This window comes from Grammomys surdaster, unplaced genomic scaffold (genome assembly GCF_004785775.1).
Source record: "Grammomys surdaster isolate TR1022 unplaced genomic scaffold, NIH_TR_1.0 126187, whole genome shotgun sequence".
In the NCBI taxonomy this organism is placed as follows: domain Eukaryota; kingdom Metazoa; phylum Chordata; class Mammalia; order Rodentia; family Muridae; genus Grammomys; species Grammomys surdaster.
Window position 1 is genome coordinate 7,364,644 of NW_021620993.1, and position 14,542 is coordinate 7,379,185.

The following is a 14,542-nucleotide window of genomic DNA, read 5'->3' on the forward strand; positions in this document are numbered from 1 at the left end:
TCCAAGGGATCCAACACCTTCTTCTGGCCTCTGAGGGCATCCCCACATATGTGGTACATACACTAATACAGATACATGTAAATAAAAATTTTAAAAAAATCTTAGGCAGGTACAGTGTGGATATCTTTAATCCCAGCACTTGGGAGGCAGAGGCAGACAATCTGTGAGGTTGGTGACAGCCTGGTCTACAGGGTAAGTTAGTTCTAGGACAGCCAGGGCTACACAGAGAAACCCTGGTTCAAAAAAACAAAACAAGACAAAACAAAAGCCACAGACAATAACAACAACAAAAACCCAACTAACTAAATCTTAAAAAAGGTGGAGGAAGAAGAGGAAGAGGAGAAGGAGGAAGAAGAGGAGAAGGAAGAGGAGGAGGAAGAAGAAGAGGAAGAGTAGGAGGAGGAAGGAAGAGGAGGAAGAGGAAGAGGAGGAAGAGGAGGAGGAAATGTAAAAAACCACACAAACAAAAACTGACAGGCTGGGCTATAAAGCATGAGGCATCAAGGACCCCCCCCCTTTGTGACACAGGTAGATGGGGGGACGGTGGTGTCTGTCACTCAGTGAATTTGGTTAAAGTGGGTGAGGAGCCAGCTTAAGGGAGACTATTGCAAGACCCAGATGAGTCTAATGTATCCAGAAGATCTCTGAATGACAAACCAAAGTGGGCCATGGCAGTGTTTGCCTGTGAGTTCCAGCTGCTTAGGAGGCTGAGGCACAATGCTTGCTTGAAAACAGTCTGAGCAATACTGTGAGATTCCATTTGAAAACATGAGAACAACAAAAGGGATGTGTCAGGTAGCTGCCAGGAAGTGCTGGGTTAGAGCACAGTGGTGGGCTGGGCAGGAGGATCTGACTTCGGGATCTGTGTGTAGTGGACAGCAGAAGTCAGAGTGCTCATGGAAAGGAGTACACTGCAGGAGCCTCACCACAGGCCTGGGAGAAAAAAGAAACTGCTATGACCAGAGAGGCTGGGGGAAGCAGGAACATGTGTGGATGTCATAAAAGCCAAGAAGCCAAAAGTGACAAAGCCAGACGTGATGATTTAGGCTGATAATCCCGGCACAGGAAGCTGAAGACTGCGGATGAGGTTATGAGGAACTTCACATGTACGGCCAATTTTAACCTGCAGAGCCATCCTTGGTGGGGACCAGCCCCTCTGCATAAGCCAGGAAGCTGTGATTTATGTCCATTCAGCTGGACTCCAATAGACTCATTGTTCTCAGGTGTCCAGGAACACCAATTCACTTTTCTTTGCCAATACCACAACCATATCCTCCACTCCTCCACTACCACCACGACCACTGCCACTGCTAATTGAGTAGCCCTTAACCTAAACGACTGGGCTCAGAACTGTTGCATAGTTTTTCAATTTTGGGGATATGAACATAATCTTATAGAAACAAGTGTAAACGTGAAGTTTGTTTATGCTTCATGCCATGGTTCTACATACAGCCTAAAGGTAATCTTATGGAATATTTTTAGTATATCTGTCACATGAGGCCATGTGCATGAGACTCATGCTAGCACTCAGAGGTGGGAGAATTTGGATTCTAGATTGGGGATACACAGCCTGTACTCACACAGCACATTTTGAGAGGCCATACAGGATGAAAGGCTGAAGAGCAGGCTGTGAACAGACTGACCAGGCTATCCTCTGCTACATCACTAAGAGCACATATCACAGGAGCCAGAGTGAATAGAGGTCAGACCACAGTGCAGAATCAGGGATGGTGGGTTCTGCTGTTCCTGGCTTTCTGGGTCAGTTATGGAACTGGAATAGAATGGTACCTCTGCATCCCCAATAGTGCCTTCACCATGGCAGAGGAGAAGTGCTGCTCGCTGCCACACTGTACTCATTCTGGAATTTTCAGAATGCCTTTTTATTATTGGAAGTGGGTCTCACTACATAGCCCTGGCTAGGCTGGAACTTGATATGTAGATCAAGTTCTGCCTCCCGAATGCCAGGATTAAAGGCATGTGCCCCCACGGCCCAGGCCCCCTCATTGCCCAGGGCACTGTCTTACTCTAGATGACCCTCTTCATGTTCACAGTCACTCCGGACAGTAGTTACTGTTAATTTCCTTTTACTGTAATCCAGACTGGCCTCACTCTCAAACTCCCCTTGCCTCTGCCTTCTGAATGCTGGGTTATAGGTCTACGCCACTGTGCCTGCGGCAGATTACTTCCTCGGATCTCATAGAAACAAGGCTCACAGGGGTTAAGGAACTAGACCACAGGTAGACATGGCCTGATTCATCTAACTCCTGGGAGTCCCAGTAAGAAAAGTGTCCTTTGGGAACCAGAGAGAACTAAATTCCAATGTCAGCTATGAGCTAGAAAGGGCAGTTCACACCTGGGGGGGGTGCAGGAAAATCAGACATTCAGTCATCCTTAGTTACCTAGGAAGTTCCTGGCATGCTGGGGCTGGTGCTGCACACCTTTAATCCCAGCACTCTAGTGGCATAGGAAGACCAATCTGTGAGTTCAAAGATAGGCTGGTATACACATAGTGAATTTCAGGCCAGCTAGGGGTAATAGTAGGACACTCAAAAAAACAGTTTCAAGCCAACCTGAGCATAAGCCTGGTCTACAGAGTTCCAGGACAGCCAAGGCTACATAGAGAAACCCTATCTCAAAAAAGCAAAAAAAGCCGGGCGGTGGTGGCAAAAAAAAAAAAAAAAAAAAAAAAACAAAAAAAAAAAAAAGGCCTGTCTAAAAAATTAACTAATTTTAAAGCTCAGTGGTGTGTGGATATGCAGTGTGAGCTTAGCATGAATGAAGTCCTAAGCTAGATATATGCGCGTATGCACACACGTGCACAAACACGAGTCAGCTATATGGCAGTAGACAGTTTTCTAACAGGCCTTTCTGTTTTAGTGTAAAGTTAGCGGTTTGAGGCTTGACTCAGATGAGCAAAGCTCTTAGTCCGATGCCCACCAGACTGCTGCCCTGTTCTTCTCCACCTGTTCGATTCTGCCTGTGGCTTCTCACTTTACAAAGCAAAGTGCAAGATTAAGGCACATTGAGGTCACATGCTGCCACATCCCAGAGTTTCCAAAGGGAAGCGGAAGGCCCAGGTGTCTGTCCTTCCTTCCTTTCTGTCAGGCAGGCCCCAGCCAGCATCCAACAGCTTCAGTGGCCCGCCTACTTGTGGTTTCCTCAGAGATAAACTGGATAAACAATCTTTTTCCTGAGACTTCACAGGCAGAGTCAAAGCCTGGGCCAGCACCAGCAGTGACCAGCAGAGGGCAGAGTGGTTCCACAATCTGCCACCAGGAGCCTAAGGCAGAGTTGACAGCACTCTTGCACTGGGGAAGGCAAGAAGACTTCAAGGTTATCTGACACTCGTGTCTCACCTTGCAGAAGCTGAAATGGGGTTAAATGACATTCCCATAATCCAGGAGCCCATACCAAGACTCACAACCGCAGGAGCCTGGGTTAAGATCCCAGGCAGGCATTAGGAGGTAACTCTCACTTCTCCAGCTTTATTGTTATTTACATCTGTGTATCCGTTTCTCTTGAAGCAGGGTCTCTCACTTGGGGGACATGAATCCAGGATCCCACTGCCTTGATGCTCAGACTACAGGCAGACACACCACACCTGGCTTGGTTCTGGCATGTGCTTTTGAGACAAGGTCTTACTGTATAGCCTAGGCTGGACTCAAGCTCATGGTCCCCCTGAGGCAGCCTCCCAAGTGTTAGAATTATAGGTGCATATGAACAATCCTGGCTGTTTACTTTTGAAGTAGGTAAAACAAGCAATTCATTTACTGAATTATCTTCAAGAGTAAACAGCCGATGCTTGTGAAACAGTAAGGACGGTATCTGGCATGAAGGGCTAACCTGCAGTCCAGAGCCGTGACTAGGGTACCACACCTAGATGGGGACGATTACCATGGCTTGGCACTTCCGAGGTACTCACTGCCAGTCGATTGTCAGCGTACAGTTTCTGAGTCTCTGTACGCTGCACCCTTCTGGACTCACAAATGGAGCAGGCTCAGTGAGCTGCCTGATGGGATGGGCACAGGCTTCCACTGGCATCAGCCCTTCCCCAGAGGACAGGCATTGTCGAATGCTTCTTACAAGACACAGTTCAGTCTGTGCTTGTCATCCTGAGAAAGGAGGCCAGACAGTCATCAGTGCCCTAGGGGTGGTAGGTTCCCTTTGTTAAGGGAGCTAGGGACCAGCTCCAACAATAGCAGTTTAGTTCAGGGTTGTGGAAGACTGAAGGGGCAGCTTCTCTTTCTCCTAGGACCCCACTTAAAAGGTTAAACTCCTGTGACAAGAAGGCAGCCACTGGGAAACAAAAATCCAGGTTGTGGTGATACATCTTGACAACAAGCTACTCAAGAGGGCTTAGACAGGAGGGTCTCAAACTTGAGGCTAGCCTGAGAAGCACATAGCCTAGACAACTTGGTCTCAACATAAAATTCTATAAGGAGCAGAAGTTGCAGCTCAGTGGTAGAACAAACACCTTGTCCGGTATGTGAGGCCATGGGTCTAATCCCCAACGATGCAAACAACATTACTGAGAGAGGCTAGGTGGGCAGGGCACACACGCCTGCCATCCCAAAGCTAAGGCTACTGAGACAAGAAGGATTTTGAGGCTAGCCCGAGTTACATTGCAAAACTCTACCTCAAAATTTAGAAAGCACTAGAGTGTAGCTCAGTTGGTAGAATGTTTGCATGCCACACAACAAAGTCTAGCTCAGTTGGCCCAGCATAAGCTAGGTATGGTGGCACACAACCTATAGTCTCAGCACTCAGGTGGGGGGCAAAGAGGATCAGAAGTTCAGTCTCATCTTCAGCTACATGCACAAGTTCAAAGCCAGCCTGGGATATGAGACTCTATTAAAAAGAGAGGGAAGAGAACAAGACAGACAGGTGGGACAGCCAGGTCACCATTCACAGTTCCACAGGCTAACTTCAGCTGTGTTGAACATGTGCTCTGGTTCTGTTCTTGGCTCCAAGAGGGGCCCAGGCTAGGAGCTTCAGAGAACAGCTCCAGATTTAGACTCAACGGTACTGTTCAGAGAAAAGCAGGCCAAAGCTAGGCATGGTGGTACAAGCCTTTAATCACAGTATTTGGGAAGCAGAAACTGATCTTTGTGAGTTCAAGGCCAGCCTGGTCTACAAAGTGAGTCCAAGACAGTCAGGGCTGGTTACACTGAGAACCCCTGTCTTGAAAGAAAAAGAAGAAGAAAGAAAGAAAGGAAGAAAGAAAGAAAGAAAGAAAGAAAGAAAGAAAGAAAGAAAGAAAGGAAGAGAGAAAGAGAGAAAGAGAGAAAGAGAGAAAGAAGGAAGGAAGGAAGGAAGGAAGGAAGGAAGGAAGGAAGGAAGGAAGGAAGGAAGGGAAGGAAAAGAGAAGCAGGTCAGAGGCATGCACAGTTTAAAGGGAACCCATGGCAAGGAGAGGAAAAGGAACAAAGGCTGGTCAGCCATATATCTGATAGAACAGAAGAATCCTGGCCAAGTGCACAATGCCCTGAGCTACTTCCAGGAGGCCTGTGAGCTGGACTTCACCAACAGACCCAGGTTCTAGCCTTAAGACATCTTGGGCACCGGAGAACCCAGGGAAGGCTCTCAGAGGTGGGACTACAGGCAGACAATCATTCTAGATCACCATGGAACACAGTGAAGGAGGAGAGGGGTGGGGGTTGGACCAAATCCTAGCAATCTGTTCATTCAAAATCTAGCCTCACCCAGGGAGAACTAAGGTGTTGAGGGGAGACATCTGCTTCCTTTTCTTTAACTATGGTCCAGCTGGAAAGAGCAGGGCTGGACGGAAATCATGAAGAATTAACTTCTCTCAGCAGCACAGAGAAAAGGAAGGTCCTGCCTCCAGCGGGCCTGTACCAAGATACTCTAAACTTCACCAGAACTGTAGGAGAGCTGAGTGAAAAGACTGTAAAAGACTATTCAGGCTCCTTGGCCCCACATCCTTCTTAACTCAGGTTGCCCCTGAGGGCAATCAAATAGCCCTTCCCAGCCCTGGAAAGCTTTCCCTGACTTGGGCAAAAGTAAAACTGGATCCAAAAGACAGCAGTGCTCCTCAGGGCAAATGAGTATGTTCTGTGGAAGGTCCCTATGGCATCCCATTTCTACCGTGAGAAAGTTCACAAGATGAGAGAGGTTCTCCTTCAGGAGAGCTATGACAGAACAATCTAGGCAAAGCAGCAATCAGCGGGAATCAGCATTCTACAGCCCCCTCCCCCCACCGCATGATTTCTGATTTAACCACAGTAGTGCAAAGACACCACCCAGAAACTCTACAACAGAAGCCCAAAGAATGTGCAACCAGATGTGTGAGCATGTGCCTGTAGGTGTGTAGGTGCACACTCTCCACACAACAGGAAGTCACAGCTACTGGGAGTAAGGTGTTTTCATGGGCAAATGATCTGCCGAGTACTTTAGAGTATCACATTTAATCACTTACCCCCAACAAGCCTCTGAGGTCATATTCTTATCTTCATTTTAAAAGGGCAGGGAAGTCACCTAGGGCCACACAGTAACTTGAAAGGCTCTGCCTAAGAACTTGACTTCACTCTATATAGCTTGTACCCACATGCTAACATGCTTTTATTTTATTTTTTGAGATAGGGTTTCTCTGTGTAGCCCTTGGCTATCTTGGAACTGGGTTGGCCTCAAGAGATTCAACTGCTTCTGCCTCCCAAGTGCTGGACTGCCGCCACCACCACCACCACCACCACCACCACCACCACCACCACCAACCTGCATTTTCTTTTAAAGGCAGGGTATTGCTGGGTAGCTAAGGTTGACCTCAGAATCTTCCGCCTTAGTTTTCTGAGCCCTGGAATGACAGGTATGCCACCCCACCCATACATTTCTCTCCACGCCCTCACAAGCAAACATCTGATCAAAACTGCAGAGAGTCCAGGACTTCAGTCTGAAGGGCAGCTCTTGGCATCCACAGCCTGGTGACCCTGTGCAGTCGGTAATCCTCGGTTTGAAGGACTATAGATGTGATAGGCAGTCTCTCCTCGTCATCAGAATTAATAAGAACTAGCCAGGTGCAGTAGCTCGTAACCCTGGATACAGAGCAAGCTCTAGAATACCCAGGGCTACACAGAGAAACTCTGCCTCGAAACCTTGCACCTCCCACCAAAGAAAAGAAACCATAAGGGCAGCTTTCCTACCCTGGCTCGCTGATCTGAACAGAAAACAATCATGTGACTAGGTGTACAGTATGGACACTTTAGAATGTGTGGTCCATGCCAAAGCAAGGCTGACCTCAGCCATGTAAGGAAAGGACTAGCCAAGGCTTTCCTACAGGCCTCTTAAGGCTCAGTAGCCACTGCTTCTGTATGTACAACAGCCCAGGAAAAGCAGAATCCACTTCTCCAGGAGCAGAGGGAGGAGAATCGAAAGCCATCAGAACCACAAAGAAAGGATGAAGTCTGCATTGAAGCAGAAAACATTAGAAGGACAGAAAACATTGGTCCCTCTCCAGCTTTCGGTGCTCAAATTTCTCCAGGCCAACCTCCACCTTGAGCTTGGAGGGTAGAAAAAAGTAAGTACATACGGCTCAACTGTTTGACAGCAGGTTTGCACAGAGAGCCGTGTGTGGGAGCCGGGATCCACAGCACACAGTCTCTCTTTTTGTTTTTGTTTTTTTTTTTTTGTTTTTGTTTTTTTTTTTCGAGACAGGGTTTCTCCGTGTAGCCCTGGCTGTCCTGGAACTCACTTGGTAGACCAGGCTGGCCTCGAACTCAGAAATCCGCCTGCCTCTGCCTCCCAAGTGCTGGGATTAAAGGCGTGTGCCACCACCGCCCGGCTTACACACAGTCTCTGTTAACACCCACCTCACTGTCAGACATGAGCGGAGGACAGGATGGATGGGGTAACACATGCCCACCCCACCTCTACAGAGACACATCTTGTTCATCTATGGGCTAGAACTGTTGCATACAAAGGCAAGCTCCTGCCCTTGAAAGGAAACAGTACTCAGTGGGTGGCTACTGCACACTGCATACTGGGGTCCCTAGTAACGCCTCCATTTCCTTATAGCTGAGTCTCAGAAAGCAGAAACCAATGTGGCTTTACCGCCTATAAATTTAAAAAACATCTATTTGTGTTTGTTTAGTGTGTATGTGTCTATGTGCAGGTGCACACTCCATGGTGTGCATGGGCAGGCCAGAGGATAACTTCTGCGAGTTGGTTCTCTCCTACCACCACAAGGGCGCAAGGATGGAACTCAGATGGCTGGGCCTGGCAGTGAGTGCCTTCACACACACACACACACACACACACACACACACACACACACACACACAATTATTAAGGGACTGAGCTGCTTCTTGGCTTGACGGAGGTGGTGCACACCTTTATTCCCAACCTTGGGAAGGCAGACCTAGTCAGATCTATTGAATGCGAGGACAGCCTGGTCTACATAGTGAATTCCAGGACAGCCAGGGCTCCACAGAGAAACTCAGTCTCAAAAAGAAAACAAACAAAAGAAACTGAGCCCCTTCTCTAGGATAATATGAAAGCAATAACCAAGTCAGTCACAAAAAAGGAGGGCCACAGGGTGGGGAGTCCTGTGGGGAAGAGATGACACTGTCAGCCACCCTAGCTGCCACAGTCACCTTCCTAAGCAGTGGTATGGTCATGGGGAAAGAAAGGCACTCCTGGCCTGTTTCCATGCTGTGCAGCTAGGGTGTTGGAGAAACTCTAGAATGGCTCCTCCCCTTGCCAGCTTCCAGGGCACCTGACCCATCTGTGGTTCGCGTACTGTAATCTGGCACTGGGGCTGTTTCTCCTTGCACATTCTTTCCCTGCCCCTAAAGCCCCACCAGGATTAAAATTCTCTAGTCAGAAGCTTGCTTTCTGTGTTTCTCAGACCATAGAAGCAGTGCAGGGACCACAGCACAATGGGGAAGAAGGAGAGGCACTTACCGGAAGCAGGAGCTGTGCCAGGCTTCGTTGGCAGTCCTGTACAGCCTCTGGCTCAGGGGAACATAGTTGCCACAGCCCCGACACCTCCAGGCTTCGTCACCTGAAACAAAACCAAGAGTCCCTAAGTAGCAGGAAGCAAGGACCAGAATTTCAGTCATGTGGAATACCAGAAGCTCCCACTGAAGGGATCAGACTCTGCCTGTTGTGTTAGAACAAAGGTGAGCTGTCCATCCTTCCCATGTGGGCAGAGCACCTTTCTCGTCATGGTGGTCTCGCCTGAGATCCTGAAAATATCCTAAAAGTGCACACGATAAATGAAAATGTAATTTAAAATAACTGATTGCTCTCTCCCTCTCTCTCTCTCCCTGTCACCCCTACCCCGCACCCCCATTCCCTCCCTCTCCTTCAAGACAAGGTTTCTCTACATAGCTTTGGCTGACCTAGAACTCAGTAGGTAGACCTCAGCCTCCTGAGAGCTGGGACTAAAGGCACCTCCCACCACCACACGTGAAACGTGTTCCTCTTTTTAGCTAATACAAAACCAGCCTTTAGGTGAGTCTGTAGGGCCAGCCTGGGCCACACAGCAAGATTATGTCTCAACTAGGGCTGGCAAGAGGGTTCAGTGGGTAAAGGAACTTGACACCATGTTGAAGGCCCAAGTTTGATCCCTGTGACCCACATGGTAGAAGAAGACAGATGACTTCCTTAAGTTGTCCTCTGGCCTTCACCCTCTAACCAGGGTACCACGGCACATCCCCCTCCACACACAAATGTAAAAAACAAAACAAACAAAAAAACCCAAACCTAAAACTACTAACAAACTACAAAACCCATCACTCTCTTCAGAGCTTTCAGCCTTTGCTCTTATCAGGAGAAGTGAAAGGGTCTCTCCTTCCCTCCCTCCTTCCCATGACTGTCCCCAGCTAGTGCCCAGAGCCCCTCCACTCTGGCTCACACTGTCTCACACTTCCCATAACCTGGTCCAGGAGCTCATTCATTCAGTCAACCAACACATCTGGCCCTCTCCACAGGAAGCCACAGGATGGAGACTGATGGCTACAACATCTTTGATGCTTAAAGAGCAAGTCCATTGGAGAAGCGCTTTTTGGTTCAGAGGTAGAACTATCTTAATTTGGTGACAGAAGAGTAAGCATTCAACGAATGTTTCCTGTCTCCTACGCCAAGAACTATTGCTGCTTTCACAGATCCAACGAGTTTCAGTCTCAAATAATCCTGCAGTCTTTTAGTGGATGGAAGGAAGGATTAATGCTGAGGGCTGTGTGTCCTCACTTGTGTGCATGCGTGTGTGTGAGCAGCAAACTGACTATTTAAATAGAGGTCTAGCTTCTACTCTCTCTTCTCCTCTATGCTAATACTGTCCCTTCAAATAAGGGCAGAAAAGTCTCCACAGAGAAGCAGAGCGTTGAGCCTTGAAAGCTGGAGACATTTGCCAAGGGGGAGAAAGGATGCTCCAGGGCTGTGGGTTGAGGTCCGTACAGGTACAGGCTACTTTATGAGCCTCTAAAACAGAGGAAACCCAAACAAAGCAGTGCTTTTGGTGTGGCTCAAATGCCAACTTCTTGAAGTAAAATAGGCAGCTGAAATCAAGCCGTGGTACCTAACTCTACCCTACAAACAGGCAAGGTTGGTACAAGACTCCCTTGTACACTCTGTATGCGGCTTTGTTCTCTCTGGGTAACTCTAGACAGCCACGGGCACAGGGGCCATGAATAGACAGAGCATGGCTGGGGGACTTCAAGATTGCTCAGCACTACGGGGGCAGCCAGTGTAGGTTGGCGTCTTTGTACCCTAGAGCCGTCAGCACTTCAAGCTGGCTCCTCTCCACTGCTTCCTCAGGGTCGGGACATGTGAATGCCCATCAGTTGTTTTCCTTTCTTTTTTTTGTGGTCCTGGGGTTGAATCCAAGGCCTTGTGCACAATAAGGAAACACGCTAGCTCTTCTCTTTTTAGACAGAATCTTACTCCATCATCCAAACAGGTCTCCAATACACACGAGCCCTGGACTTGCCCCTCTGCCTGCCTCTCTCTGCCTCGCCAGTAGCCAGGCTTAAGGGCCTGTGCTGCCAGGTTGGTTTCTCAACCAGTCTTTCTGAATCTGAAGGTCTTTTCCCCACTTCTTTTAAAATAATTTTTGTCTAGTTTGAGATAGGATCTCTATATGTAGCACTGGCTGGCCTGGAGCTTGAAATGTAGACCAAGATGCCCTAAAGTTCACAGAGCTCTTCCTCCATCTGCTTCCTGACTACTGGGACTAAAGGAATACACTAAAAAACTTTTATTATTTATTATTGTGTATTTGTGTGTACAATGTAAATGCATGTGTGTTTTTATGCATCAGAATAGTGGTACTCAGTGGACATACAGTGTCATTTTTCAAAACTACAAAGTAAAAGGCATGTCTGGCTGTTTCCAGAACTCAGAGCACCATGCACTTCCTCCTGAGTCCACCCTATTTTCTCCATGTAAACACGTAGGTTAGCACCTGCTCAGTGTTAAAGCTCGACCTCCTGACATCCTCCTTTCTCAGACACAGGCTCTGTTCTGTGCCCGGTCCTCCCCTGGCTTTACCCATTGTGCACTCTACTGCCAGCTCACACATACTCCAGGCTAACTCTGTTCCAAGTCAGACTTCCTAGTGTATGTAGGATAAAAGCCAGGATATCTGACATGGCCCTGCCTTTGAATCCCTGTTCTGCTTCTTTGAAGATGCATTGTTTTCATTTATTGCCCTGCTCTGAACCCTGGCACTGAGGCCTCTCCTTTGTCATTTAAATAATAAGTTTCTCCTAACAACCCCAGCAGCCATTCCAGCTGACCCCCCACAGCTGCATCAACAGAGAATGCATCCACGCCACACTGACCTTAGCTCCTCATTTCCCGGCTGCTTCACCCTCCACTGCAATCCACCTTCCACCGTCATTTCTCTGAAACTGCCTCACCAAGTGACCGTATATTGTTAAATTCAATAGGTGCTTTTCAGGCCATTATTTGAGCACGTATTTACCCCATGCCAGCTACGCCTCCAGCCCTCAAACAGCATGATTGTGTTTAGAACTGGGGCAGTGGCGTGGAGGCGCAGTGAATTCAGAACTGGGAAAACAGGAGCAGGGCAAAAGTGGATTCCTTGAAGAAGTAATTTCCAAACTGAGCTCTGAGGGGACATTTCTATGAGCATGGGGCAGGAATTCAGAGTGTCTCATCACTAGAATGCTCCTTGTAAAGAGAAAACTTTGCCTTGGGGGAAAAAAGAGAAAGAAAGTGACGACATTAGAGCTAGGAGAGACAAAATTTGCACATGATTAATTTATAATCATGTTGACTACTGTTGACTTTAAAGGACTGGAGAATCTACCAAGCCTAGAACGATACAGTCCTTCATTAAGCATTTATGTAAAGAGTGAACGGGGGCTGGGGGTGTAGTTCAGCTGACAGAATGCTTGCCAAGCGCCACAAAGCCCCCTACATAAAACTGGACATGTATGTGTGTGTGTGTGTGTTTGGAATTTTGTGGCCTGTAACCTTGACTGGAGCCAACAGAGTCAGAAGTTCAAGTCATTCTTAATTATACAGGGACTTGTGACCCAACTTGGGATATTGAGCTCAAGTCCCAAAGCAGAGGCTTTCACCAGGTGACCCCAAAGAACCTCATTGCTCTTTACAAGGATATCTGTAGTGATGAGACACTCTGAATTCCTGTGCCATGCTCACACCCTGGCATCTCACTGTTCACCCCTTAAGCTACTGTTTCTGTTGGGCACGATTTTTCCATCTTTTTAACCTAATCAAATATCTTTCTTGATGCCCAAAAGGCATGGCTGGTTTCACTTTGTCTACACTCACCTGATACAATCTGTTATTTAACTATAACTGTTCAATCTCGCCACTTTGAGCCCCTTACTCCCAGCTCTCAACGGTTGTACCTTGATCCTCTTTCTTCCAGGGTCCAGCATAGCTCTGGCAGAGAACACACAGTATTTTGGCAGCAAATCCAGCTGGAAGGTTGGATGTAACAGCCATCCACAACATTACCAAGTGGAACTCCAAAGGTCAACTGTACTGGAACAGTATTCTGCTCACAAGACAGTGCCTATTGAAAAATCTCCTGTGTATAATAAACCTGACCTCTGTTTCTCTGTTACAGATTCACACCACATCGGATGAGGATGGCTTTTTTTTTTTTTTTAAAAGCCAGGACTCCTTTGGTGAAACAGGAAGCATGTACATCCCAGCCACAGAAACAAGAGACCCTGCCTCAGAACAGTACTCTGATCCCCACACCCTACTCACACACACATTTGCAGCGCACACACAAACACACAGCAAAAAAAAACCAAAATGTATATCTATAGCTTTTCCATTAGATAGTATTTGAATAGACATATATTCCCAGGATGCCTGCCTATCTCCCTTCCTCTGTCCCTTCCTTCCAAGGTGTTCACTGAACAGAACTCACTTGGCCTTTTGTGCCCCCTTAAAATCCTGCAAACCAACAAACCTGATTCTCTCAAGACCTTTAATTCAGGAAATATAAGAGAAGTGTATGAGTGTGAAGTTTGGGGGAGTCCCGTGAAGCCCAATGGAAGAGCAACCTCAAGGCCAGTCTGCCTAAGAAGTTCTTCCGCTCTGCAGGCCGGTCACGCTCTCTGCAGCATTCACTGTTCACATCTGCTTGTATCAGCAGCAGGTGCTGGTCAGAGTCTAGAAAGGAGCCTGGCTAAGCAAACAGCTACAGGTGCCTCAAACAATGGGCCCTTATTAGGGTACAATAAATACAACCACAAGTTCAACTTTTACCGGATTTATTGCCCTCCTTCTTTTAAAATGTTATCTGGACCCTAGAGTAAGTCCTCTGTGTTTACATTTTGTTATGTGTATAGATATTTTGCCTGCATGTACGTATGTACAGCACTTGTATGAATCGCCCATGGAAGCCAGAAGAGACGGTTAGATCCCCTGGAGCTGGAGTTACAGACTGATGAGAGGCACCATGTACCTGCACTTGGTTCCTCCAGAAGAGCTGGCAGTGTTCTAGCTGAGCTCTCTATCCAGCCCCTTTTAAGACAGGAGCCAGGGGCTGGAGAGATGGCTCAGTGGTTAAGAGCACTGGCCACTCTTCCAGAGGACCAGAGTTTGATTGCTAGTCCACACATGATGGTAAGAAAACATGCACATTATATATATCTATAGACAGATGGGGGGCACTTACTATGTAGCCCAGTGAGTCCTAGATCTCCCTATGGAGATCTGGTTGACCTTGAAATAAATCTACCTGCCTCTTGCCTCAAAAAACAAACAAACAAACAAAACAAAAAATCCAAAAACCCTATCTCAAAGAATACAAAACAAAAAGGACTGCTGCTGAGACCTTATTACAAGGGTTCTCACCTTCAGGACTCTTTCAATTTTGGTATAAGATATTTATTTTTGGTGTCTCGTTTTATTTGTTGTTTTTCAAGAGACGGTTTCTCTATGTAGCCCTGGCTGTCCTAGAACTCACTCTGTAGACCAGGCTGGCCTTGAACATGAACACCCACCTGCTTTTGGTGTGAATCACCACAGACCAGCTTGTGTGTTTGCTTTTTTTTTTTTTTTTTTTTTTTTTTTT

The 14,542-nt window shown here is 47.3% G+C and overlaps 1 protein-coding gene across 1 annotated transcript in view; it reads right to left on the bottom strand.

Annotated features, from left to right (window-relative positions):
* The window catches only part of Limk2 (LIM domain kinase 2), a 68,109-nt gene that overhangs the window by 44,484 nt on the left and 9,083 nt on the right, over positions 1–14,542 (bottom strand). Inside the window, exon 2 of the mRNA XM_028758064.1 lies at positions 8,917–9,016. Within this exon, the coding sequence (XP_028613897.1) occupies positions 8,917–9,016 (100 nt within the window). The remainder of the gene's footprint in view (positions 1–8,916; positions 9,017–14,542) is intronic.